Source organism: Haemaphysalis longicornis, unplaced genomic scaffold (assembly GCF_048455015.1).
Source record: "Haemaphysalis longicornis isolate Haplotype H1 unplaced genomic scaffold, Haemaphysalis longicornis Haplotype H1 scaffold_2, whole genome shotgun sequence".
Classification (NCBI taxonomy): domain Eukaryota; kingdom Metazoa; phylum Arthropoda; class Arachnida; order Ixodida; family Ixodidae; genus Haemaphysalis; species Haemaphysalis longicornis.
Window position 1 is genome coordinate 124,234,261 of NW_027526295.1, and position 24,738 is coordinate 124,258,998.

Sequence of the window (24,738 nt, forward strand, 5' to 3'; positions counted from 1 at the left end):
TATCTTCTGGCATTTCGTTCCGTTAACTCAAGAGGACATTTTTTCATGCTTATTATTCATTACTTTAGATTTTTTTCATATTGTTTTTAGCCCCATGGCCGCGCTTTCTGATTGTAGTTCCTCAAGCATGGTTTGCATGTGTTCTGGAGTCCCACTCAGCAAGGCTAAGTTGTCCGCAAACATCAAATAGCTCAACAGTTCACCGTTTATCCTTATCACTATCTTTTCCCAGTCAAGCTTTATAAATACCTCCTCGAGACATGCTGTGAATAGTTTTGGCGATATGGTATCTCCCCGTCTTACCCCCTTCCAAACTGGAAATTTATCGCTTTGCTTGTGGAGGGTTATCCCGCCAGTGCGTTCCTTATATACGTCTTCCAAAAGTCGTATTTAGGTTTCCTCTATTCCGTGGTATTTTAGAGGTAGCACGGCTGTGGTGAGTACCAAATCAAATTCGTTCTAATAATGTATAAATGAAATGTAACAAGGTTTATTTTTGGAATAATTTATTTTATTACCTCAAAGGCCTGGAAAACAGGTAATACCTGAGGGGTGATCTGAAAAGAAAAATAACTGGTAAAATCGACGCGAGATGTTAACAAAGGATTGACAAACAATTGATTTGAAAAACTACACGAGAGGGCGGGTCACAAGAAGAAAATATAAAGCGAAACGAATGTCAGAGTTTAGGGCACACACACCGAATAAAAAAATAAAAAAATCACAAAAAATCACGCGAGATAGGAACGAACGTGAGAACCAATTGATTTGAAAATATAGGGTGGCGGGTAACAAGAAGAAAAATAAAGAGCGCAAGGAATGAAAAGAGAAGTTTAAGACGCCATAAAAGGATCAAAGCAATTTTAAAGACATGCAGATGATCGAGCACGTGCTATCGGGGAGAAAGCAATGCACGTAAACTAAGCTACGTTAATCTGCTTGTATTTTTAACAGCGATTGCCTAAGCTGTACTGAATCTATAATCTGCGCCAGTTCCTGCGGAACATCGTTCCAATCTTTGGCTGTGTGAAAGAAAACCGAGTGTGCATATATAACCGCTTTTGGCCGGGTATACGATACTTCGAATGTGTTTTTCCGTCGGCTCGGAAAATTTGCGCGACTTACGACGTATTTGTTAGGTGACAGTGTGTAATAATATTTATGAAAAAGTGCTAGTCGGGCAAGCTTTCGGCCCTCGCTTAGAAGTGAAGAGAAGCAGGCTGTTTTAGCTGGGTTACGCTCGTAAAAGATGAATAACCTGGAAATGCAAACCTGACTGCTCCATTTTGTACTGCTTCCAAAGCCTGAACAAGGTACATTTGGTGGGGATCCCAGATAGCGGCTGCATAGTCTAATTTCGGGCGTACTAGTGTTCTGTAGGCTAGTAATTTTAGTTCTGGAGGGGCCAGTTTTAAATTGCGTTGGAGAATACTTAGAGTTTTGGTTGCTGCAGAAACAACCGATTTAACATGAACAGACCAAGTCAGATCATTTGTTAGATGTACACCCAGGTCTTTGTACGAGTTAGTAGCTTGGAGTACCGAACCATGGAAGCAGTAACTGTAATTAAGTGGGTTTGCGCGTCTATGGAAAGATATGGTTTTGCATTTGAGAACATTTGGTGACATGTGCCACTCTCTATACAAATTTTCAATAGCTAAAAGGTCTCCTTGTAAGGTTATTTGATCGTCGCGGCTGTAGTTTTTATTGTAATCTGCGGATTTTTCTATTTTTCTATCACTTGGTTGACGACATAGATGTGATCCATGGTTGAGTACACTTTCCTAAACCAAGCCTGCTCTCGGGATTATTGGGAATCCAGGCTATCATCTACCCGGCTATCTATAACTGTTGTAATTGGATTGTAAGCAACTGAGAGAAGGCAGATGGATCTGAGATTCTTGGGGATCTTGAACTTTAACATTTTGGAAAGGAAATCTGACATGTAAGTTCTAATAATTTCGCTGTGCTCTTTCATTCTGTCCTAGTGCACTTTTGTAGCAAATTTTAACCTCAGGCACCAGTAGTTTTACAGACCTAAACAATTTCTTTTTTAGGTGCGGGGGTGTTCTCAATGAGGTGCACCTGCGGTCAAGGCAAATAAACTAAACCTAGCCAACTTCTGCGACAGGGTGGCCACCATAAGATATACTCGCGTTATCGCGTGAATGTTGCGATAGCCTACAAGTTAAATCAGCTTGCTAGGCGCATTTCTGGCAAAGTTACTGCTAAAATCTCCAATGCTAACAAAACACTTACCAAAGCCCTACTCGGCGAAGCCGCATGTGCAAAACTGTAAAATAAGCAGCTAATTCACCCGACGGGGCTTCAAAACAGTAGAAATGGGCTCAAAACCCTTCCGATGCATCGTGAAGGCACTTAGAAACAAGGAAGGGCCGTATACTAACAACGCTAGTCGAAGCGCGGTATGCACAGCTCGCAGTAACCACCAGCCTAACCCGCTAGCCAGCGCGGTAACTTTCAAAAGAGGAAAATATTCTCTAGACAGCGGTCAATGATATCTGGCAAAACTAATGAAGACCTTCCACAGCATCGAACACCAAGCTACGAAGGAAAAAACTCCCAATAAGTTCATCACCACATCCGATACGCCACACCCATATATACCGGGCTAGGAACCGAACGACGCGCTAGGGTGACAGGCGGCATCGCTGAAATTTCAGTAATTCGACAACCCCTGTGCGCTCGAAAAAGTGGAGAGATGCCGAATACTACGGCACATCCGGGCAGTGTACAACTGAGCAGGCGCAAATAAGTTTTAGCATTTCGGCCTGAGTGTTCTGCCAATTTCGAACCGTCATCTCCGAAGTTCGGCACACGTTGTAAACATTCAAGATTCTGCCACGAATACAACGAACACATTTGGGAATGCGAAAACCTCACGTGGTTTACGGAGCGAAAGAGCCGTAGTCTGGCGTTCTTAACCGAAGAACAGTGACTTCACGAGGCGTTACGGGGCAGCTTGCGCTGACGTCACTGTAGCTGCCGTGTTAATGCACTGCATGCGTGTAGCGTGGACGGATTTGAACTTACATGCTGCTCTTATATCGAGAAGCGCGAAGAAAGCTGAGACCGATGCACCAGAAATGGTGGTGTTTCGTCATGTGCAAGCCATCTACAGCACATGGCGTTCTACAGCATGGGCTTCCATAAAAAAAAAGAAAGGGGGGAGCAGCTTCGCACTGTTGGCGCGAAGTCTGGGCAAACAGCAAAGCTGGCGGCCCCACCTAGCTTATTCTCGGTTCAACTAAGTTTACCCGCGGTTATGCTTCGAGACTCGGTCAAGTTTTCTGCGTTGTGTCCTCGTTAGCCTCCCAAAGAGCAATGAACACTGTGCGTTCAATGTGGCGAGCTCGTAATTACGGATCTTCTGCAACTTGCTGACGTTTCGCCGCCGCTTCACCGGCGTTATATTTGGATTGGACTGAAGTCGTCGCTTGCGTTCTCAAGTAGCGGAGGCGCCGCGCTTCCTCTTCTTCCAGAGTGACGCTTTTCTGTCGCCCCATCTCTCCCATCTTCGACGACCCTGCTGTTGCACCTCACATGGGTTTCCGAACTCGCCGCTGTAAGTTCTCCCTGGCTGGCAGGCCCGGATCGTGTTGTCCGCAGGTTATCACATCTCTCGCAAAACGGGGTCGCGTTCATCATCATCATCATCACCAGCCTATCTACGCCCACTGCAGGGCAAAGGCCTCTCCCATTATTCTCCAATTACCCTGGTCCTGTGCTAACTGCGACCAATTTATCCCCGCGAACGTCTTGATCTCATCTGCCCATCTAACGTTCTGCCACTCTCTGCAACGCTTGCCTTCTCTAGGGATCCACTCTGTTATCCTCAATGACGAACGGTTATCTTGCCTTCACACTACATGCGTTGCCCACGTCCATTTCTTCTTCTTAATTTCTGCTGAGACGTCCTTAACACGCATTTGTTCCCTGATCCACTCCGCTCTCTTCTTGTCCCTTAATGTTATTTAGCACGTGCTCTAACCGGCGGCAACCAACTTCGTGAACTAGGCGTCTGTAGCGCGAGCTTTTCTGTGCTTCCCACTTGAGGCAGGCGTGAATGCACGTGCACTGGCGAGAAGAAGAACACGCTAGAGATGATAACACGAATGCTAGGAAAGGGGAACACTCCGAGAACATTCTGCAAAGTGCAACCAGGGATGCTGCAACCAGGGATGCCGTACACATGGCGAGGCCCTTAACATCGGCCTCAACTCGATAAATAAAGTTTTATTCTCTCTATCTCTCTCTCTCTCTCTCACTCTCGTTGTTTATTCCAGCACTGAACAAGATTTTTATGCAAGTGCCCTGTGGTTGCTGAAACGTATTCGAATTGCACACTTAGTCAAATGGCGAGCGTTGTGTAAATTGACCATTTGGTTAGAGACAGAGCGTCGAAAAGCCATCAGTAATTTCCAGGCCTGCTATGACATGTGCTTTACCAACAAGCAGCTATTTAAGGCCTACGTTTCACTGCGGCGCCATCTTGCGCCAGACTGACGAAAATTGCGGGTGCCTATTGGGTCACGTCGACAAGGAATCGCACGCTCTAGCTCCAGAGATGGCCTAAAATACTTTGACAAGAAGGAATCGCACGCTCTAGCTCCAGAGATAGTCTAAAATTCTCTCTAGCTTTCAAACTATAGTACGTGTTAGAAAATGTGGTCTGGTTGGAAAGACGACGAAATAGAAGCAAGAAGCGAGTAGCCACCGCACGGGCAGTGAAGCTCGTGACATCATCATCATCCTAAGAATTGGACAGAATCACCCGTTGGAAGGTCGCCAATAAACTGGTGCTCCTTTAACCGCGTCTGCCTCCTGGTCTTCAACATTTTGGTGCCGTGACCAGGATGCAAGGTTTACACAGTTGAAGACCCTGAACGATGAGGCAAGACTATTGAAAAGGGCACCCCGGACCTCGAGCGGCGCATCGAATCAACAGAGCGACAGAGCGCATCGACAGAGCGACATCAACGTACCGGGCCTCACCATGGACCGTTTGAAACGGAAACGTGGGACGCACCGCGCATCAACGACAAAGATCACTAACGAGATGAAATCACTGCTGGATGGTAACCCACTACCTATCGGTGAGCTGAATGAACACCTCAACATGCTGAAACAGAAGACTGTATTAGCCGACCTGGACGAACAGATAGAGCAGCATGTACCAGATGAGGAGCTAGATGAGGAATTTGCCACAGCAGAACATTACCAGGACTCAATCGATCGCATGATCTATCGCTCGGAGAGAAAACTTGCGGCCGCGTGCCCTTCGGCGATTAGTACAGGTCAGGAGGGCGCTCCATCCCGCGAAAGAGTCCAGGTTCGACTGCCGAAGCTCGACATACAGCCTTCCGATGGAGAATTTATTCGCTGGCCAGAATTTTGGGACCAATTCGAATCTACAATACATAAAAATCCATCGCTAGACTATGTGGGCAAATTTAAGTACCTGCGTAGCTAGCTTAAAGGAAAAGCGGAAGGCATGATAAGCGGCTTATCGACAACCAGCGAGAACTACCGTAATTACCCGATTCTAACGCGCCCCCGATTCTAACGCGCACCCAATTTTCCAGGCAAAAAAAACCGAAAAAACTTGCACCTCCGAATGTAACGCGCACGGAACTTTGTGAGCAAGAAAAACGAATGCGAGAGAAACGGGCGATTTATTTCTCGAAGTAATGTCACTCATCTCACTCCTCGTCGCTCTCCGCTGACCACAACATCTCGTCCTTAGTGGCATCAAGCGCGTTCGCGATGCCACACTTCATAACGGACGTTCAACCATGGTCGATGGGATCGTGGCCCATGCCTTGCACGCCCAACCTGCGAGCTTCTCCAGAGGCGCACGCTTCAGCCGACCGCTCGTTTCGCACGCGTGAGAGCGCTGCTTCCCTGCACTGCTGTTATCGAGCGCGCAAGTGGAACGATTTGACGGTTTGTGCGAACGCCGATAGAAAAGCCTAGGCGCCTACGCTTCCTGCATCCGAAAAATTGTTGCGAAAAGCTTTGGCGCCATCTAGAGATGGCGATGGCGCTGGGCGGGACGAAATGTCCGTTGTTTCGGCAGTTTCGGTTTCGTATCCGATTCTAACGCGCATGCGATTTTTCGACCTATTTTTCCGGAAAAAAAAGTGCGCGCTAGAATCGGGTAATTACGGTACCCCATAGCAATCGAGCTGCTGCAGCAGCGTTTTGGTGACAAAAACTTGTTAATCAATGCGCATATGAGTAACTTGCTAAACCTATCTAAAGTGGCCTCCTGCGACGACTTGAGTGGCTTTCAGACACTGAGTGAGCGTGTACACACTAATGTTAGATCACTGAAAAACTTGGGTGTACGCACTGAGTCGTACGGAGTCATGCTTAAGACTGCGCTGTTACAGAGCTTACCCTATGAGCTCGTGTTCAAGTTCAACGAACAAACGTTAAAGGAAGTACGAGCATGAGAACCGGGAGGTCAACGGCCCAATGAACTCTCAATGTTGCTTGACCTGTTGCAGGTGGAAGTACGGAGTCGGGAAATTACTTCTATGATGACTGCAACAGCAACGAAAACACCAATTAAAACGCCTTCACTCAAGCGTCAAGTCAACGACAGCGTTCAAGGTTCTGCTTCCACGCTGTCAGTAAGGTTGTTCAGAGATAGATGCATTTTCTGTGACTCCAATGAACACAGCACGAACGACTGTACGGCTCAACTTTCTTTAGAAGAAAAGAAAGCCACATTGAAAAAACTGGGTTGTTGTCTTCGCTGTGCGAGGCCCTATCACCGCGCCAAGGAGTGCAAGAATTCCGAAAGAATATCATGTAGAAATTGCAAAAGGCGCCACATCACTCCCTTGTGCGACCCAAACTGGAAGCGCCCATCACAGGAAAAAATCACGGCTGTGTCTAGTACGGCGATTGAGTCCGTGACTCCCCAGAGAACTGTTCTTCTCCAGACGGCACAAGTGTGGGCCAAGGGAACAGCTAGCAAACATCCGGTAAGACTGTTGTTTGATGGAGGTAGTCAGCGTACCTTCATAACAGAAACGCTGTCAAGGAAGTTACGAACAAAGGTACTGGCCGAGGAGCAGATGACGATTTGTGGATTGGGGAACTCGTCATTTCATAGCAAGAAGTACAAAAGAGTTCAACTGACCCTCTACAGCCAGTACGACCATCATAGCTTTCAAATCGAGGCTGTTGAAGTTCCCGCGATATGCAACGACCTACCTTGGTTGACAGAACCAATGACTCTGCACAAACTTGAAGCCAACGCGATGGCCTTCGCAGACGTCTGCGGCTTCAATGTTCAACCAGAATCAGGCATCAGCCGACTTATCGGAACGGACTGCTATTGGACATTCGTGACAGGGTACATTCATCGCTTTAACGAAAACCTAACTGCTATGAAAACGGTCGTCGGATGGATTGTGCAAGGTGATGCGACATCCATCTCACCGACCATCGGCTCAGGAAATGTGAAAAACTTTCACGTGGCCGTTGAACGCCGCGAATGTACGCAGAAGAACCCCTCTTCGGGTGTTGACCACGTAAAAATTACAGAGAAGGAAGAACCTTCCGAAGGTCCAACGCTTTTAAAAGCCTTCGACCCTGAAGGAATTGACAACTCTGGCGCAGAAAGTACGTCTCAACCAGAAAACTCGAACCACCTGGCACGATTGACCGCTTGGCACAAGAGGTTCACAGATTGCAGCAACAATCCGAAATCTGTACGCAATAATTACCTTGAGAAGAAAGCAACAGGAACAGCCGAAGTGAATTGGATCATTTTGGCGCAAGAAATGCAAGGTTATTTCTTGAACAACTCCAGCCAGTTAATGTTCCTAGCTGAGCAAGCTCCCTGGTGGGGAGGCTCTTGGAAAAGATTGATTCGGGCAATCATGAAAGTTCCGGAAGTCATGATGGACATGTCAACTTATGCATAGTGCCTAGGTTTACGGGAATGACTTGGACACGGCCAATTCAGCTACTTCGTCGTCTCGATGCTACATACGCAAGTGCACAGCGCATTAAGGTTTAAAAGAATTAGACATGTGAAGCCAACCAGATTCCTCATATTTGGCCGGCCGGAGCCTGTTAGAAAATGTGGTCTGGTTGGAAAGATGACAAAATAGAAGCAAGAAGCGAGTAGCCACCGCACGGGCAGCGAAGCTCGTGACATCATCATCATCCTAAGAATTGGACAGAATCACCCGTTGGAAGGTCGCCAATAAACTGGTGCTCCTTTAACCGCGTCTGCCTCCTGGTCTTCAACAGTACGTAATTGGCCAATAAGAGGACTCTGGAATTAATCCGAGTTTCGTAAACTTGTCCTAACTACTGAGTTCACAACGAATTTGTAAACGTTACAAAATACCTGTGTGCTGTCATTACGTGGTCGTCTACGGAGGAAACCAGGTTACAGAAAACGGCTGTGACTCTTGTTTTATAGACTACCTCGCAACACATTATATGACAGTTGATATAGAATAATTCCAGAGAAGTCGCGTGCACGTGTTTATTCGATCAGTAATTAACAACACATAACTCAATATCCACCAATACAGCTTCACTGGTCTCCATTTTCGCAGTAGTGGAAGCACTGTAATCTTTTTTATTTCGATTTCGCTTGAGAGAGAATGCATTGGATGGTAGAAGCGAGGTAATGCTGTAGGTAGCCAATGCATCAGGCGGAAGATCTTGAGGGAAAAAGCCGCTCGTGTTACATGCTTGCACACTCCATGCCAGCCGGGCAGCCCACTATGCCCGACGCACAGCAGACTCCGTCCACGTACGGCGAGCAGCGGTACGCGCCGTATTGGTCGCGGCAGCACTGGCCCGTGCTGCATATCATCCACGTCGGGCACGGAACCGACGGGTCTGAAACAAATAAAGAACGTTCTGAAGTATGAAAAGTAAAGCGAAAAAGTGAAGTGACGTGCTTTGTGTTGCCCTGTGCAACAAACAAGTAGTACTTGGTTGTTAGTGACCTCTCGTGTTTGTGAATCGATTTCTGCGTCTGTCTACGCGTTGCTTCTTGTCAAAATGTGAAAGAGAACCAGCTTGACCAAGTTCGAAGCTTTGGTGCATCTTCGAGAGTATCGGTCATCAAACGCATCGTCACTCACAGCTCTCGTCGTTGACGGTGGCGTACTTCCTCGAAGCAGGCAGTGACCGCCGGCCGCCGGTGGAGGCAATCAGGCACCGGTACCCGCCACGTGACCTGAGGCAGCAGGTGCCGCTCGGGCAGCAGTGCTCTCGGTCGCCACAGCACTGGGCATCTTCGTGCGGGCAGCAGGAGTAGGCGGGGCCTCCGTTCATCCTCGAAGCAGGGGAGGAAGGGCAGCAGGTGGAGCCTTGCTGACAGAAGCTGCCGTCGGGGCACTCGATCCGCGCAGTTGACTCTGCATCCAGGCGCGGGGAAATGGAGAGATAAGGCACTAAGCGAAGCGTATTCCTCCATGTACAATTCCAGGAAGCGCCTGTTAGCGTCCCTTTGACCTTCGAGCAAGCGCCTTGAGCGCTCAAGATAAGACAGGCGTAGGGCTTCCGTCTACGCGTTGACGGAAGCGCCACCAACCACGCGTCGGTCACCGCGCGAGCCAATTCGTGGCGGCGACGGCAGGGGGGTAAAGCGAACTCCGAGACCGTACGAATCGTGGGCGCTGACATGATACAATTCCCATGGTTGCCAGAGCAATTGTATTCAGCCTTCTTAAAAGTTCTTCCGTAATTATTGAACTAAAACAATGAACTGAAGCAAAATGGTTATGCATAATTGCCTCAATAATTAAAACTACCTCTATAAAAAGCTTTTAGTGTAATTAAGCTCTAAGTAGCGAACAAAGAGTAAGTGCGTAGTTCAGTTTTGGTTTAGATTTTCTTTAAGTGTGCTAGGAAGTGGCGAGGCCCTTACGCCTGACTTGCGGAGTGTGTGTGTGCAGTCTCCAGCTGAGATCTGCGTGCGTGAAAAACCTGTAGAACTGGAACAACTCGGATGCACGTGCTGAGCAACTGCCTCCCCGGGCGCTTGCGAGGCCGTCATTCGTTTCTTAACGTTAAGCACCTTATCTTGCCCCTGAACTGACGCCGGAACAGCTACTTATCTATTGCCCTGAACTGACGCCGCAACAGCGATTCCGTTCTGAACGTGACTACCGCAAGTTCACTACAGGCTACGGAGTGGCAGCCAGCGATCGTTCCCGTTGGAAAAGAAATAAAAGGAGCTTTTATAATCGTTCCGTTTCAGTTGTTTTATTCATGGAACTTCATACAGCTCTCCGTGCTTCGAACTTTCGCGCAAACGTTCGTGAAGGTAGAAGGAAAAAATAGGTAACGAAATGCGGTTTCTTTTTTTAATCAGTCACAATAAGTCAATGTTCTCTCCTCGTGGTCTCTGTGTGGCAAATTACCGCCCCCATTCAGTCCCGCAAGCTTTCTCTTTGAAGTGGTGGAAAGCAGCTAGAACGTGACGAATACAGACAGAAAAAATAATAATAACGAGTCACGCCGCTGACTGTATTTCGCATACTCCCTTGGTAGGCATTCTGCCACTCCGTTGGCCTGCGATCGACCGCGCTCTTTCGATCCTTTGCTTCAAAGGGACCGCGACTCACCGGTAATATCAGCGTTGGTCCATGCGATAACGTTTTTTTCTTTCGGTGCCGATAAATGTTTCACATTCAGCTAAAGCCACAGTTCACTTCACTTCGTTTGAAAAGCATTGAGCGCCTCGCAAAATGTCACAGATTGAAGCGGCACAGCGCAAAAATGCACGGAAATCATGACGGAGATTCATTTTTCTGTGCGTCTCAGTACGGATCAGCTGATTCCTTGGCGTCCTAGCGCATGCGATAAGTCGCATTCGAGCTTGCGCGCAAGTGTTGTGTGAGCATTGCCACATCTTGCTGAAATAGTCTCAGTACATATAAGTCGCACGCTAAACCGAAAATACGTTGGTTACCTACCCACAGGAGATAAACTACGCAATGCTGTCGACGCCGCCTAAACAAAAAAATTCCCCCGCATTTCCCCGAAGGGGAGTATGAGGAAGTGCGAAGCACGGGGTAATGCTATGAGGGGGAGTTTGTTGAAGTTTGGTGGCATTTTGCCCGTTAGTCACATTAACACCCCCTCGTGATCACGTTCGGCTTAACACGCCTCGTTTGTCCCTCTGCGGAAATCTTGGTGAATTAACGTGTATGTTCGAGAGATGTTCGAGAGGGAATGTAATCACGCGCACACACACACACACGCAAAGTAAAGTGAAACGACAGTATTTATTTCAGCACTTGTTTGTGTTGTCGTTGTATGCGACGGTCATTACGACCGCCTTGTGGTCGCTAAAGTGCACCGTTAAGGGTTGTTGCAGCCGCTATAACGCCGCTGAGTCGCCAACGCACGCCGCTGACGACGTAGTTTGAATGCGTTAAAGATATAAAGCGCGTTACTAACACTGATATCAGCGTCGCGTCCGTGGCTTAGTTTCTTTAAACTTCATAGCGGCACGCTTCCAGTAAAACCCTGGCTGCAGGAAAAAGGACTATATGTACACCCATGGACACTTAACTGTAGACTATGCCAAAAGCTGGAAACAATTGAGCACATCTTTCTGGACTGTTGGGATGCGGTGTTTCACTGGGACATCCTCCAACGAACCCTGAAAAAAGACTTACCATTAACGCCTTATGGCATTCGCTTTTTGCCCGTAAACAACGATGGAGGCGTGCCCTATGATATGTTCATGGCACTTAGTCTGCATTCTATGTGGAAAACTCGCATGGCGGTTCAAAATGCCGAAGAGGATGCTCGCACAGTGCGAGAGTACTTCATTGAAAGCGTTGCTTATATAAGAGAAGTTTATCGAGTGATGCCGGAAGAGCCTGAGTGGTTACCCATTCTGGATGTTCTAGCGCAATTTAAGATGTTTTAAGCCACTCCCTTCAGCCGATTGGCGGCTGGAGCTAGTAATTTGTGTACTGAACAGTGCGTGTTGTGTTGTCGCCAAGCAGGCAATAAAGAAAAAAAAAAAAGCGTCCGTGGCTTAGTCGGTAGAGCGTCGCGCTGCGGCCGCAAAGTCCTCGGGTCGAAACCTGGCGGCGGATGCTGTTTTTTTTCTTTTTATATAGTGTAGTGGCCTGGCTGGCGCGCCGAGAGAGGGTGTTGCGAGCTGGAGAGTAGTAAAGGGGCTTTAGGAGAGTAGGCGATGGGGGAGAGGAGGCGCTATGCGAGCGCCCTCACGCGTCGGAAATCCGGCGCCGTTGCTAGGCACGGTAGCTAGCTCCGTTGCTAGGCTGCGGACGGAGGACGGCGGTGGAAGCAGGAGTAGGCCCGACTAAGAAGTGCTTCGCACTTAAAATCCGCCTGGCCAGCGGGCCGCCATGTTACAATTTCTCCCGGCATGCTTCGCTAGCCGGACGCGGAAACGCCACAGCAGCGCGTTGGCAGATTAATGCCCATCGCTTTCGCCATTTTTGGTAAGCGAAAGCTCAGCTGGCAACCTTCAAATCGTTGTATTATGTCTGCCACTGTGTGTCGTATACGGTTCCAATGCATTGGCTCAGCGGCGCGCTTTCCCTCTAGAGTCAGTATATTATCGCTATGGGCGACGGCTTCTGCAGCGATGACGTGCAATCGCTCGTTTGTTCCCAGGGGAGGGTTTTGAGGATAAGGATAGACGGGAAGGGTAAGGATGCGTGCCTCAGAAAATGATGCAAGGCACTGGCTACACGAAGCTTTACTGCGTGTTCGTCCCGGCAGCGGCACTGCTCCATGCAGCGGCTATGTTTCGTCTTGCCGTGCAATTCTGTGTGCGAGGAAATGACACGAGGCGCTGGCTGCATCAAAGTTCACTGTAACATTAGCGTGAACAGCGGCGACTGCACCGTGCAGCGGCTGTGTTTTGTGTTGCCGTGCAACTGCGTGCACTTTCGCTGCGCAAAAACTGAGCTTTCGCTCAGCAAACTTGCTTTAACCGCCTTGAACCACGGCAAAATGCGAAACTACGGTTGCATCTATGTATCGGTGCAAGACACAAAAGTCTTTCTTAGGGAGGATCGCTCGAGCCGTCCACGCTCAAGAGGGATGAGGTGTGATCATACATTTCACATAAATTGTGTGTCACTTCGTGTGCTAAAAAGCTTCGATGGTCGTCGACCTCCACAGAGTGGGATTTGCCCTATAGTTTTCTTATTTTAAAGCAAAGGCATTGCAAGGCCCCTGAAGAGAAAATGAAAGTTTGCTTCATTTGAAATATTGCCTTGTTAGAATAACACTGACACCACTTTTAAGGCAAACTTTGCTCATATAAACGCTATTATTATAAAAAAAAGAGAATGTCCAAGTGACCAACCAGCTCATTTCCCGCACTAAAACCTATTACGTATGATGGTCAGCTGTGTAATTGGCTGAGGACGGCCAAAACAAACTCAAGAGGGCTTACAAGCTTGCAGAGTGAGCTATTACGCTTAACTTTACAGCATATTCGTTTTATAGCAGCAAGAATGGTGGGGTAACAATGTAAGTTACGAACGCACAAGCAAACATAGAAGCACCTGCGCGCACGTACAACGCCGGTTATAACTGCAAAGCCATCCGGCACGTTGGGCTTACACAGGATAACTGGCGTAAGCGGCATTGTCTTTTGCAACTCTGTCGAGCATACTCAATGTTTCAGGAAATGATTACTATCAACCGTTGCATAAATTAGCCAGGTAAAAATCCGGTCAAAAACAAGTGTGAACAGCCGTCCGGAACAGTTTCATGGCGCTATTTGGGAGGACAAACGGTAAACGAGGCAACAAAACATGTTTGGTCGCTCGCTGATGCCCCAGTCACCGTACTAACAATCGTTTCAAGTACTTGCCCTGGATACGTCATCGCTGACGTCACGAAACACGATTTAGCGGGAGAATTACAATTTTGCCAAATATTGTGTAATTGCTCAGGAATAGATATAGTGGAACCCCGATAATACGACTTTCAAGGGACCGGGGGGTCGTAAGAACGGGGTACGGGTAAATGTCGCCCTAATAGACGGCCTCACGTGCCAGGTGGACTAAGAACTTATTTAAAGTACTTTAATTAGCTCATTGTCGCGTAATTTTTGAGCCGCTAACTGAAATATAGAGTTTTTATAAATAAAACGCCTATTTTGTGCCCCCTCTTCCCCTCCACGGCGTCTACTCTAGCCCGCCAGCCATGCACCGCGCGCTACGCGACCCCCGTGCCGTCCGACGCTATTCCCGCGCCTCGCCGGCGCGAGATAAGGCCAAAATGGTAGAAAAAATTGAGGGGGGAAAAGGCGAGAATTGGAACTGCCATGACCAATTGCGAAACGAACAATACCGAGAAGGCGGAGTACGAGACAGGAGCGGAGTGACAACGTGGCTCTGTTTGTTTTTATTTCAAGCGAGATGAAGCAGTTCTACGCATAGAATGGCATACAAGCTATGACGTTACCAGCGTATCACCCTGCAACAAACGGGCAAGCTTAACGTTACGTGGCCGAGCTGAAGAGAGCACTCGTGATGGATATATACACTGCTCCATACAGTGTCGACTTGCAAAGTTACTGTATCGGCAGCACACGACGGTGCGCACAGCTACAGGAATAACACCGGCGAGAGCGGTGTTTGGCCGCAAACTTTTATGTCCCCTCGATCTGCTGAAGTCAGACAAGGAAACGCAGACCAGCCGACATTGAAACAATCACGTCGTTTTGCCGAAGGGGAAAGGGTGCTCATCCAACAGTTCTTCAAAGCCAGATTGAATTGAAGGCGAACGTCTGCGCCGCGTCGGACCACGATCCTGGCTGGTAAAAAGCGCCCTTGGAAAAATTCGCCTTCATCTCAACCAGTTCAGGAAAGCGAGCCGGAGCAGGACGCCAATGGACTGGAGCACAGCAGACGATTTCGCTGACACAACGCAACAGACGCCTTCGAGTTCTGCTGTTCCACTGCTACCGGACTCGCTGAATACTCCAGACGTTTCCTCCCAACCATCGACCTCGACGTTGGAAGCAGGGACTACCCGGCAACTGTGACCACCAGAGGCTAGGTGGCCTCCAGATCGCTATGGAGACTTTGTTTTCAGTTGTTTTCTCTAAGGGGGGAAGAATTGATATATTACCAGAAGACGACAACGATGGTGTGCGCGCGAGAAAGGCACTGGGCTGTTTGGCACGAGCGCGCCTCACGCGTCGAGCACTGGTCACTGCTCTCTCCGACCAAGGCCTCCGCGATCGGCTGCCGGCGGCGCGCCGTTGCTCCGGCCGTCCCATTCGGCGCGCCCCCCAGCAAAAAAATGTAATGCAGCTCACTCCGCAATGTGCCGCGAGGTGGCGGGGTTAGCCGATGGTTCGGCTAACACCGGAGAAGTGAACTGGACAGCAGCAGAGGTTAGTAAAAGAAGGTTAGAATGTTGGTTGGAAAAGAGCAGAGAACAATCTGGGAAGACATGCGAACAAAGAAGTCGGACTAGCACAAAAATTCCGTAAAAGTATTTGCTTTTTATTTTGACATTATTTTTTATTTATTTTATTTGTATTTTTTGGCGAGGTGATTGTACAGTGGCGTTGCGACTAAGACCACTGTGCAACACCACCTCGTTAGAAAGGGGAAGCAACTAATCATCATCATCATCATCGGCAGCTCGCACCGGCTCCTACGAATGGCTTAGCGGATATTTTGCGGTTGGGTGTCTTCGCTTGTAATTCTTTTAAGTGCGAATGCACTTTATAAGCGACCCTGAATTCCGTTGACCGCCGTCCGTCCACATAGCAACAGCTGCGGGTGCGCGCGCTCCTCGTCTTCCTTGGCAACGGGGGGAGATGGCACATACCCACGTGGGGGATTGGCCAGGAATCTCCTGGTATTCCTTGGCAACGGGGGGAGATGGGCGCGCGCTGCCTGGCCGCTGACATGGCACATACCCACGTGGGGGATTGGCCAGGAATCGGGCGTGAGAAGGGCTAATGCACCCGCATAAAGGAGTACTGACACGAAATTTCAAAGCTGAGATCCGCTCTAGCAATCAAGTACAACGACAACACAAATAGGTGTCTGTGCATGGCACATACCCACGTGGGGGATTGGCCAGGAATCGGGCGTGAGAAGGGCTAATGCACCCGCTTAAAGGAGTACTGACACGAAATTTCAAAGCTGAGATCCGCTCTAGCAATCAAGTACAACGACAACACAAATAGGTGTCTGTGAATAAATGCATCTTTCTTTCTTTGTAGTTGTGTGTGTGTGTGTGATCTCTCTTTCGCGAACATTACCGAACCGCGCAAATTCAACTCCTGCATTCGCACTTTCACATTCTTCCCCTCGGGGAAAGGCGGGGAATTTTTATAATTGTGGAATGCGCTCACAACCCAGCCCTACCACCCCTCTCCACCTGTTCCTTTCCTGAGCTGTGGGAGACACTGTTGACCAGCTGTCAACCGGAGGACCCGACTCTCCTGGTGACACGGGCCAAGACGGCGAGGGCAACGCATGGATTCCCGGACTAGGGTTCCACTCTCACAATTGAGCTCTATAAATGTTTTCTCTCTCTCTCTCTCTCTCTCCCAATGGCAGTTGTGTGTGTGTGTGTGTGATCTCTCTTTCACGAACATTACCGAACCGCGCAAATTCAACTCCTGCATTCGCACTTTCACATTCTTCCCCTCGGGGAAATGCGGGGAAATTTTTTGACTCCCCTGCGGGCGTCAGTTTTGATGAAATAAGAGACGACAATGATTTTATGCAGTCGGCTTGTCTCAGCAGCTTAGAGAAATCCATTTAACTGAAGCAAAGGTGTGCCAGCGATCAACGAAAGGTCGACGATGTTTCAAGCGTGACGCGAGCATGCGGATTGGTACGCAGTACTTTCTCGGAGGTTATTTATAGGGTTACTATAAATAGTTATTTGTGGTAATGAACAAGTTTGCGGTAACCGTGTCATGTTGTTGCAATGGTCACCGACCAGGTTCAATCGTGGAAAAAATTTTGCGTTGTTAAATTAAAATTATAGGAAATTATAAAATTATAGGAAGTTATAGGAAATTTTTCACCGCACTGAAATGTTTTCTGCTTATGACAGGCACGTGCTCTGAGATCCTATATTTGCGAATAAAAGTGCTGGATACATTGAAAAAAAAATTTTACTACCGTTCCTCTCAGCGGGCCAGCAGGCCCGCCGAAGAAGTGCATGAAGCAAACACGTTGTTTATAACTTGTAATTGAACGTATATTCCTCAGTTAATTTGCTCGATTAAACTTATGGGGACTAGAGTTTATTCTAACGGACAACCATGAATCTGTGCGCTTCCCTAACGCAGATGTATTGACAGCAGACGGGAATTCCAACTTCAGCTGTGAACTACGGAATGGTGAAAAGCAGACAAAACCTGGCGTAATGGTCGAGCCGTTTCCACTGCTAATTACCATATTTGTTTCGCGATAGTTTTGATAAAACAAAAGTTACAGCCATTTTCTTTGTATAATCATACACTCCCCGCGGGGCCATGTAGAGCAGACAGGAATTCTGTAACGTCTATAACGTCATTGTACACTAATTATGACAATTAAATGAAGCACAGCGTAATGATGGGACCACCCTGGCGACATATTTCTCTATTATTTTTAGGACCGTTTTTAAGTCGACATATACAGAGCAAACGCCAGAAACATGGCTTTGCCACAACATATATGCTGTCAATGTGACTTTTTTTCTACGTGCCCTGTCGAAGCTCCCACCTATTGTTCAGAACCTAGCCTGCAACATTTCACCTCTAAAAACGTTCACAGAGACACTTTGCTTACTTGCAGGAATACGAACGCAGTTTATTTTTAGCTATGGGATCCTCAATGTAGGTCCGTCGTGGCTGTGTCACCTTCTATTTCGACAATGTCTTAGTCATCAGAGGGATATGTCTGGCGTATAATCTACGTGTCGTAATGGCTGCGGAGGCGTTGATTAGGAGTGGTTCTAGCTGCAGCGAGAACTTGCGTCTTTGTACGCCTTGTGTCATTTTTTTTGTTCCCTTGCATCTTCTTGCGAGGCCCCCCTCCCGTGGCCGCCATCGTTTTACAGCTCCCGCTGAGAACTGTGGACCTGAGTACCAGTCTATAACGCCACAGCGCACTCACTGGTCATTTTGCAGGCGAAGCGTGTTTCAACCGGCTATCCGTCAGCTCCGAATTCCATTTCCTGATCCTGATACACAGTGTTTTCTTCCATTTTATTTTCTTAGCGCGGCCTGCAATTTTTGGAACCATATCTCGCTCGCGCTGACCCCCAACTTCATATTTTTTCGTAAGGGCGTATTATTGCTTCCGCAGTGATTATGTAAATAACCTGTGCGGCTCCTGGAGTCTCCTGTGGCTTGGGGTAGGTAACTGTTTAGGGTGAACAGAAATGGCTAACATTCACACCAAACATAAACGCTAAATTACGTGTCAGATGCAACCTGAAATCAGTAACGATAAGTTCTTGTATTTTAGGTATTCATACCAATCACACCCTTTGCAAAATGGCGAAATTGCTTGCGGGAAAAACAGCAAGCCACTCTGGCAACACTGTGCACCCGCTGCGCCGCCATTAGAGGGAAGCAAAAAGGCTGCGAGCACAGAGTTTCTATGGGGTAGCTACCGTCCACCGTCCACGTAATTGCATGCGCGTCCTGCGAAGTGGTGTTTCCACTGCAGGATGGGAAAATAACTTTGTCGCCCTTCTTTCGATAGAAGAGCGGCATATTCAGGATTTTATTCTTCGAGGTCGACCACTGAAAGGTCCTACGAGCACGAGCGATCATACGTCAGCGTGGAGTCCTACGTTACGCAATCGTCAGTGTTGACAAACAGCAGCAAGCAAAGTTAGGATTTGTTGCTAATAAAGAATAGCCTTAGCGCTGCGTCCTTGTTTGGTTGTCGAGTTTTAATTGTGCTTAATCGATGCGCCCTTGCCCCGTGGTAGCGGCGGCTGGCCGCTATGAACGGGCTATGAAGGGTGCGTCTCTGCTGAGCGCTCACTTTGCGCATGTTCAAACTTTCAAAACTATTCGCGAAAATGACGAAAGCATGCATAATGAAACTGATTTTGCTGTCTCTGCTAGAGGTCATGTTTGCGATTCACCGCCTCTGTACTTGCGGCGCTTAATTTTTCCGTCGGTGCTAATGCGGGAGCGATAGGTCGCACGCGTGCGTCAGCAGTGAGCAGAGGCAGTCGACTTGAGAGGAACTCAGAGGAAGAAACAAACACAGAAGAAGTAGGAGAATAGAAGGGCACGTCTCGACTCGCCCCAGACGAGTCGTTGTGCAGCGGGGTAGATAAGCGGAAGCGATTTGACCAGCGTCAATATTCGAAAGGTAGCGCAAAACACCTCTTTAGGAGAGAAATATGACTACGGCGATGGGGCAACAGACTCGTGAAGACGTTGGCGAAAACTTGCAACCGCAACGGCGTTGCTACGACCTGCTTCCTTTCTAATGGCGTCGTCGCGTTCACCACCAGTGTTAGCGCCGCTGAATTCTCAGTGTTGTCCGCCTTTTCGCAAAGGGTCCCAGTAGTCACCGTATGCATTTAGGAACGAAATAAAAACGGAGTACATCAAAGGTAAACATTTTCTCTTTGTTGACGCTTAAATCGAAAACGTAATAGCAAAATGCAGATGTGCCGCGGAAATTACAATGCCGCTCAGGAATCACTCAACGTAATTCGCTTGCAGCGTTTTTCATTGTCTTAGCAATATATCCGGTATTACATCCAATATAGATTGATTCGAATGCCATAAAAGAGAGCGGATAGAACTTAATTAGGACCGTACGGCCACATATAAGAAATAAGAATACCTCTTTATGAGGTTAACATCATTTAAACGCGGGAAATTTCGCAATGGCGGCATTATCGGAAAGACAGTCGGTTCCGTGGAGCGTACTGCGCGACAGCGCATGGGAAATAAACCCGCATAGTCGCCACGTTACCTGACCTAAAAGCATCACCAGGTGCTGTGATATTACTGCACATTCCTAAAAGCAGCTGTGGCAGATTATTTTTGTCATGCGGAGCGCAAAAGCTGTCGGAAGCTATTTCGTGGACCGCCGCAGCACGGTCGGCTGTTACATTCAATGATGATGATGATGATGCTTTAGTGGCTTCCCCTTTGTAACGGGGTGGCGTTGACGCCACTGTACGCCGAACGTACGTTAGTTGCAACGCCGAAAAAATGCAAACAAATAAACGAAAAAATTATGTCAAAATAAAAAGAAAATACTTTTACGAAATTTTTGTGCTAGTCTGACCATGGGCTCCACGCGCCGCGGTGCAGCGGAAAACGGCGAAACGGCCCCTTTGAAATTACACTTTCTCCGGCGGAATGGGACGCCCGGAGCAACGGCGCACCGCCGGACGCCGATCGCGGAGGCCGTGCTCCGACGCCCGGGCTACTGAGCGAATAATTACAATTGCCTTTTAGGTTGGTGGTAGCAGCGAACCAATGACCAATCTGTCTGTCAAAATGTTGACCTGATCTTTGCATGTTTTTCATTCAACACATCATCAAACTTTGCAGTGCGGGAATTTTTTTTGATCACATCCTTTCCAGTCGGCGGTTTGAGACCTGTTTGGTAAAGCCTTTGAATTTTGCACATTTCAAGCTGCAGTAAAAAGCCACGCAAAAGGACTGTTCACCCAACAGTTTGCTCTTTCTGGTCAACATAACTAAAAATTTGGCACTTTGCAGCGGCCACCTGCAAAGTGCCGGAAGGAGAGCTGATTCTGTGATCTACAGGCAACGCAAGCCTAGCAGCTACACTCCCCAGTGGCGGACGCCGCCGGTGTTACATTCCACCAGAATGAGCCACCCATTAGGATGGGATGTTGGTTGGTGCACGATTTCCCCCGTTGCCGGTTGTCCTCGGTACCCTGGGGTACTTCCCCAATTGACAGGAACACGGCCCCTATAGGAGAGGGACGATGAGTTCCCCACACGTCGAAGCTCATGCATCGAAACTCGTGGTTCTGCCAGGTTCTGAGTCCACCAAACGGTGTGCCTGGTGGCTGCGCCTCCCCACAGCTCCTCCCGTTCGAACCGGCAGGGGTACCCGTTGGCACTAGTGGTTTCCCGCTGTGCCACCCAGCCATCTGAACTTCCGTTCAGAAGGCCTGGTGCGCAAACGCCCCTGGCTGATCCTAATGGAATGGACCTGTGGGGAGACACATCCCAGCTCACCACACTTGGGAGCTTCGATGTGCAAGTTCCCCCGCCCTCTCTATTATGAACAAGCCACCGCTCTACAGGAGCCGTATAACCCGCCAAAGGTAGCCCACGGACACAAAGCCCAACCACGCAACGTGGCGCCATCTGCAAACTCAACCTTCTCAGGCAGCTCATTTCTAGGGGACGGCGCCTGCAACACTTGCGGCGGCACCCGTCACTGGAAGATAGCTGCAAAGGCCCCGCTCTCCTGCACAAATCTGCAGGACCAGTTCTCCTTCCAGGAAGAACCGCATTAGGGGACTTTTGCCCGCGAGACCACTCAGAGGACTTGCCCAAGAGTGGCCAAACGGGACTTTTGCCCGAAGTGCCACGCAGAGGACCTGCCCATGCGCGGCACAGCGGGGCTTCTGCCCGAAGCTCCATCCAGAGGACTTGCCCAAGGATGGAGCCACAGGACTTTCGCCCAAGACACCACTCAGAGGACTTGCCTAAGAGCGGCGTAATGGGACTTTTGCCCGAACGCCGGCCAGAGGACCTGCCCAAGGCCAGCGAAGCGGGACTTTCGCCCCTAATGCGAGGTACTTCCATAGTTATACGTGGTGTTAGGTGTGTTATATATTTTTCGCGGACGTTGTGGCGGAGCATCTGTCGGCTTAACTCCCATTGCAAACTCGGCCCATTTCAAAAGTACACTCAGCCATACCAACCGACGAGGGGTGTTTGGCGGCAATTTAAGAAGGCCAGTCACAGGAGGCAAGTTCGGATCAATGCAGAGAGAACTGACACAGGATGCAATGTCATGCGGGCTTGAAAGCATGTATATCTTTTCACGCTCTTATAAAGCAGCCTCACCTGTAAAGAGTGGGGTTCAAAGGGGAGGCGATGGCACTTCTTCCTGGTGACGGGTGTTAACGCCTGGAAATTTCTTTTCATTAGAGCTAAATGCACGTCCCTTTGACAGAAAAGTATGGGGACACCTCGTTAACAACCTTAACGTTTAGGGGGTCCGCTGTTACAGTGTTTGGTATTGGTATAACTGTCCGCGAAAATTGTATATATATCAGTGCGGGTCGTCCTGGTCATCAATTTCGGTTATGAAACCTCGTGATTATTAACACTGTATCTGTAATGCCATAATAGCCATGCCATAATCCTCGCTGGGAGTTTTCCGTGGAGAGGCCACATAAATTTTGCTTCTTTAATGAAACAAGAGCAGTACATAGGGATTCAGAAGTCTGAAATTGCTGCTCGTGTTAATTCGATGCCTAAGCAGCCGGTTTTCTCATGGAGAAGAAAAATGAACACTCGGGTGAATTATGTAGCCCACGTTTTCATAATTTTTTCTCGCGGAATCTGTCTTTGTGATTAAAGGCAACCCAGATGCACTATGGCCCTGATGGCGGCAGCCATCACCCTGAAAGTGTATGCACTAGTTTTGTGATCCTGCACCAAGAGCAGCTCAACCAATGCAACTACAAGAGATCCTATACGAACACCAGTGTTTCGCCCACCTCTTCGGATAAACGACAACGCCATCCACTCCCAAACTTATTTTTCCAGCGCCCCCTCCTCTTTCCGAAAAGACCTCTCATTACTCTACACTACGGCACCGCACTCAGTTCCTCTCGCTGCTAGGCACACGCGAAAAAAAAAAACGCTTCAGCTTACTTCGCACAATTAAACAACCCAGCGAAATCGGCGTCTATGAAGATGCTACTCGCACGGCTACACACGTTGCCACTGCATGGACCTCTCTAGACGATCGTTCGGAACAAGGCTCCCAGCTTTTTCCCTACCGCACGCCTCGTCGCTTAAGCTGAACTTCTAGCTATTATTCATGCGCTGGACTTTATTATGGAGGACATGTCGCGCCGCATCGCAGCCACCATACGTGATCTGACGGACTCCTTCTTGCTGGACTGGAAGCCAGGTCATGAATCATCCTCCCGTGGGAATGACCCCCAAACTCCGATCCCAATATCCCACCACTGTCGACCCTATACTCTCTAAAACCACACTGTACACACTGTAGGTGAATTCGTATGAACGAGTGGTCTCACACGGGCAGCGTAGCTCGCTAAGGCCTACTGCTCTCTTTCATCCGTACACTCCATCTGCTTATTCATCCCCAAAGATGTGGACTTACCTACCCCCCCCCCCCCTGTTCCCGTCCTTCCCTCATGACCTTTCTGTTCGCCAATAAATGTCTTACAACAAAACGATCCTGATAGTCGTCATCAAGAAAGCTTAAATGTGGTCAACACCGAGTTGAAAAAGAAAACGATAGCGGGCGTTGCACATGAGTGTGTTTTAACGAGAGAGCATAAGTTTAACTGTGTCGGTTGAAAATTCGGAGTTTACAGCACCCAAAATTGCCGAGTGCTTACGGAATTAAAAGCACTCAATCATCGCCCAAATTTAGACGCCACACTTCAAAGGAATGTTCCCGTAAACAGAAGTGCTAATTCAGTTGATTTGGCAATTGTGAAAACTTTGCTCTGGGGGAGAATTCAACGATGCTCCTCTGCACCGTGGTCCTTCATGGCTGTACTATCTGAATGATATTCTTACGGGGAAGAGACACTATATTTGGGAATATTCGTACAGCGAGATACAGGAACCGGGCAGGACTAAAAAGGCGGAGTGCGCGAGAGAGAGAGCCGTGATGATAATGACCGGGAGGAATGATGATGATCACAGTGAGTCGCGTAGATTGTACACCTTATATCATGTGACCTGTCGCCAACAACATAACCACGTGTAATAACATAATGCCCAGCTGGAAAAGCGTCGTCACGGATCTAAAGTGTAGTCCACGACAGCCACAGTATGGCTTGAGGCGGGACAGATTCACAATGTTAACAGGCGCCGTTCTCACGGAAGGTGAAAGGACGATGGGAGTGATCTCATATGTAACGTCCGTAACGGGGCGGAGGACGCGGTAAGGACCAGTATAGAACGAAAGCATTTTTTCGGGAAGACCCACGCAATGGCATGGTGTCCAGAGAAGGACCAGTGATACCGGAGGATAGTGTACTGGCCTGTCGCGCTGGTCGTAACGATGCTTCTGAGAGGCCTGTGACGCGTGAAGATGGTCGCGGACAACCTGCCTTGCAAAAGTAGCTCGGGTGATCGCATCATGAGCGTATTCAGAAAACGAGGGGCAGTAAGGTGTCCGGTGGCAAAGCAGGCTCACTGCCGTAAAGGAGGTAGAAAGGGGGAAATCCCATGGTGTCATGACGGGACCAATTGTAGGCGAATGTAAAGGGGGAAATGGCGATGTCCCAATCTCAATTTTCCGCTGAGATTTGGGAAGACAGCATGGCCTTAAAGGTTCGGTTGAGTCGTTCGGTGAGTCCATTTGTTTTCGGATATGCTGTTGCAAATTGGGTTAGTAGAGCAGGAGCGCAGAAGGTCGCCAGCAACTTTGGATAAGAAGTATCGACCACGATCGGTGAGCAATTGACGAGGGTTCCGTGGTGCGGAATGACGTTGGCTAGGAGAAAATTGGCAACATC

The 24,738-nt window shown here is 48.6% G+C and overlaps 1 protein-coding gene across 1 annotated transcript in view; it reads right to left on the bottom strand.

Moving 5' to 3' along the window:
* Positions 1-8,522: 8,522 nt before the first annotated feature.
* LOC144169181 (progranulin-like) overlaps positions 8,523-24,738 on the bottom strand; it is a 35,537-nt gene continuing 19,321 nt past the window's right edge. Inside the window, exons 5-6 of the mRNA XM_077698216.1 lie at positions 9,147-9,422; positions 8,523-8,898 (exon numbers count right to left, since the gene is read on the bottom strand). Coding sequence (XP_077554342.1) covers positions 8,741-8,898; positions 9,147-9,422 — 434 coding nt within the window. The 3' untranslated portion in view covers positions 8,523-8,740. The remainder of the gene's footprint in view (positions 8,899-9,146; positions 9,423-24,738) is intronic.